Source organism: Phalaenopsis equestris, unplaced genomic scaffold (assembly GCF_001263595.1).
Source record: "Phalaenopsis equestris unplaced genomic scaffold, ASM126359v1 Scaffold000137, whole genome shotgun sequence".
In the NCBI taxonomy this organism is placed as follows: Eukaryota; Viridiplantae; Streptophyta; class Magnoliopsida; order Asparagales; family Orchidaceae; genus Phalaenopsis; species Phalaenopsis equestris.
The window spans coordinates 1,117,446-1,121,525 of NW_018164579.1; the positions used below are offsets into that span (position 1 = coordinate 1,117,446).

The 4,080-nt window shown below is 32.2% G+C and overlaps 1 protein-coding gene across 1 annotated transcript; it reads left to right on the forward strand.

Annotated features, from left to right (window-relative positions):
- The first annotated feature begins 943 nt into the window (after positions 1-943).
- LOC110021669 (ER lumen protein-retaining receptor A-like) lies at positions 944-1,684 on the forward strand. The gene is made up of 2 exons (XM_020720254.1): positions 944-1,258; positions 1,350-1,684. Exons 1-2 carry the CDS (start codon positions 1,168-1,170, stop codon positions 1,682-1,684), a joined length of 426 nt encoding a protein of 141 aa, XP_020575913.1. The 5' UTR covers positions 944-1,167.
- The last annotated feature ends 2,396 nt before the right edge of the window (positions 1,685-4,080 follow it).

The following is a 4,080-nucleotide window of genomic DNA, read 5'->3' on the forward strand; positions in this document are numbered from 1 at the left end:
TTCTTTGATAACTGTATTTTAGTGTTTTTTAATCGATCATTTTGAATTGATAAGGTGTAATACCTCATTTTTTTATAAAGGAGGACATGAGGATGCTTGCTTTGAGCAAAAAATGTGGGCATTGTCTCTACATGATATGTCAAATAACAACTTCAATAAATATTTTGGGTTATGGTTCAAGGATTTTGGTGTAAGATTTTGGATTTTTGGATTCCTGAGAGAGAGTTTTTCATTCATGTTGGATCTCTGGGTATCCATAGAGATACGTGGTTATGTTTACCATGCATGAAGATGAATCTCTCCATCTTCCTTGGAATATAGAGGAACCAACTCCGTAACCGTAATTAGCAGGGGTCATAGGCCCCTTCATCTAGGGATGATTCACTCTTGATCCTCCATGCTACATTCTCGTGTTAGAAAATCAAAAAGGAAGTTGGATTCATTTTCGACTAATATACCCCATTTGTATTAATGTATTATAGAGTATAAAATGTAATTATGCTCCCTCCATTTTTATAAGTAGAGGGTTCATTTCATGAATAAATATTACATGATTTTACTGTTTTAAAATGTGATATTGTTCTCTCTGTTTCCATCTCTTTCACTCGTTCTCATGCTCCATCCCTTAGGGGTGTCTCTCGAACAATTTTGAATTTAACATACAAATTAGTAAATTGTCAGGCTGTTAATCGCCAAAATTAACAATTTTGCAAATCATACGAATGATCATCATAAATAATGATCTTATATTCTCAAATTATGCACGTAATGTACAATATGATAGATTTAATGATAATGACACAAGCGCACTTATTAGTCATATATGCTCCGAAAGAATATAATTGGGCTAACTGAGCCTAATAGATGGCCCAATTGTGTAAAGAGGCCTATTGGCCACATGCAACTGAGCCCAATCATCAAATTGGGTTGCATAAACGTGGCCCGTAAAAGCCAAACTATCAAGCCACCTCAGCGTTTCCATTCCCACGAATGCCTCCCGGGTTCTTTCTCTCCTCTCTGCTCAGCAGCATTTTTGACATCTCGAAGAGCTCCTTCGAATTTCTCGAAGTTCCCCGTCTCCCAAAACCCTAGCTCAGGGGATCCGGAGCCGGAATCTCTTATCGTAATAACTTTCTTGTCAATCCTGGGCTATATTATTTCTCCGCCATGAATATTTTCCGATTAGCAGGCGACATGACGCATCTATTCAGCGTCCTTGTTCTCCTCCTCAAGATATATGCTACAAAAACTTGTTCAGGTATTAGATCTTGATCTTTCTACTTCTTTTTTTTATTTTTTGTTTTCTGCGAAGTATTTTGATAGGCATTATTTGAAATCTGGGGATGTAGGGATTTCCCTCAAGACGCAGGAGCTTTATGTCTTGGTGTTTTTGACACGTTACTTGGACTTACTCACGGTTTTCGTCTCGGTTTACAATTCGGTAATGAAGGTGGTGTTCATATCAAGCTCGATTGCCATTGTTTGGTGTATGCGCGCGCATCCACTGGTACGGCGGACGTATGATAAGGAGCTGGATACATTCCGTCACTACATTCTTGTCGGTGGGAGTCTTGTGCTTGCGTTTATCTTTCACGATGAATTTACTGTTCGGGAGGTACTTAAAACCTTTCTAGTCTATGGACTCGCTTTTCCAATTTCATTGAGCTATTATTATTATTACTAGGTTAATATTACTCAGGTAGTAATCCGAAGAAAATTATTCATTAATATTAATGTTATTTTTTTTTAAGCATCTCGATCACATGATTATTTGCATTGGTTTATTTATTTTTTCCTGTTCGTAGAACTTCTTGAACTTCCTCAAACCTTAAATTAATTGTCATTTGACATGCTAGACAATATTTAACTTATTAAATTACTTGCCTATCATATAAAATAAAATTGACATTTGGACTTAGGAAATTAAGGGGCTGTATGGTAAGAACTTTAACAACTTTAGTAAATTATATACATCTGGATTAAGTAAATTCTTCCAATAACATGATTTCGTGAAGTTGGTATTTAAGGCAAAACTGAGAAGAAATTGGATTTACTAAATCTTGGATTTAAAGTTGTCATTTTTTTGTCTGACAAGATTTAAGCTAAATCCCACTTAAATACGTTACCATGCATCCCTTCAGAAAGTTTTTTTTGTATAATGTAGGGATAGATCTTCATATGATTTTTATTGATATTGATGATGTATATGATTTAGTACCAGAAAAGTTGATTTGATGTATGAGGAAAAATGTCTGTTAAAGGCATGTTGAAGTTTAACACATGAATGTAAAGCATTGGTTGGTATTAGAATGCGTTATTAGTTGTGGAAAAATTGAATGGTTTCGAATTACTCAAGGGTGCCAACTAGTTCAATTGATGAAAACCTTTGAAATTATTAGTTTATTACCAAGGTCTTGGATTTGTGTTCTGCCTACATCAATGAGTCCCCACCTCTCATTTGGGAAAAAAAAAAGATTAACATTGATCCCATATGTTCTTGTATTAGCTATAGGGATTTTAACAAATTATATTCATTGTGCGGCACACCCAATTTGAAGTTTTAATTGATGAGAAATCTTCATGCATAATTAATAAGTTAGAACAACCAAGAAATTATTTAGAAGATACATCTTAGAATTTGTAGAGCAAAGATCACACATATGATATGAGATTCTAGTGGATTTGATATTGATAAATTATTAATTAATATTATTAATAAAATGAAGTATTCATTATAGGTTTAAAGTATTTTGGATTTATTTTATAGAACTACAATGATGTAAATGATGATATAGTTTCTGAAGTTTGGTTGGTGGACTAAAATTGAGAAATAATTTAAATTTTATAAAATTACTATTTGGCCAAATATGTTGTATAAATTCAAGCGTTAAACAATGAGAAAAACATTGATTGTTAAATTAAGTGTAACCGAAATGAGAATCTTATAATGGATGTCATAAAGCTAGGAAGGATAACTTGGAGAACAGGTATATTAGATGGATGGTTATAGTAGCATCTATTGATAGAAAGACTGAAAAATAGATTTAGGCAGCTTGGAAATATGCACTAGTATATGATAAACTATTTTATGGGTAAATAAATTTAAGGTTGATGGATTAGGAAGGCGAATTGATGGACTTAATGCTGTTTAGAGGATTTGTGAAGAGTACACTTAGCAAAAACCAAGGAAAAGTCGTTATTCATAAAGCCAATCGCACGTAGTTAGGATAAGGGTAATGGTGATGAAGTTAGGGAAGTTTTTTCATTTTTTTGAGATGGGTTGGGGTTTTTAATTTTTTTGCTATAAAAAACATTTATATATTTGCTAGATAGTGGAAGTACTTCATCGGATGTATTAACGTTAACTTCTTTAGCAAGTTTAGAATATTTTATACTTTCTTATTAAAAATTTTGTTGTGGATACACAACATAAAAGTACTTAACTCTCAAATAGAAGTTGTTAACCATTTATATTGAGTTGATTGAAACTCAATTCATGATTGTATCGTAGTAATTTGATTTGGTTTTAAGCTGAAGTAAGTTTGGCTTTAGAATAGATTGATTAGATCTTAATTCGATCTAAGTATGGTTTGCTATTTGATTGCCATTTGGGCCAAAATTTGAATATCTTGAATGTTTTCTATCCTTAAGATAAAATTCTAGTATAATATTCATTTAAACTAATAATATTTAAGTGTATGTATATAAATGCATATATACATCAATTAAAATGAAAATTTATATATAATATTGTGTATGCACATTTCTACATGCATGCATATATTGTTTGATGTACTCTAGGCTTTGCTTGGTTTACATTTGATTTGTTCTATGATTGGCTTATTAATAACCTCATTGAATTGGCTCTCATTAATAACTTCATTGAATTTAGCCAAATCTCAATCTATTTCAAGAATGATCTTTAAACTTTGAGCCAAATTCATTTTCCTTGTTAGCCATTTTTAGTTTAACCTACTGACATGCCACTTAGCTTATAATTTGCTTACAATTCTGAATAATAACTATACTAGAGGTTTATTTGGATCTTTCATTAGAACTTGATAGCTCTTCCATAAAAAA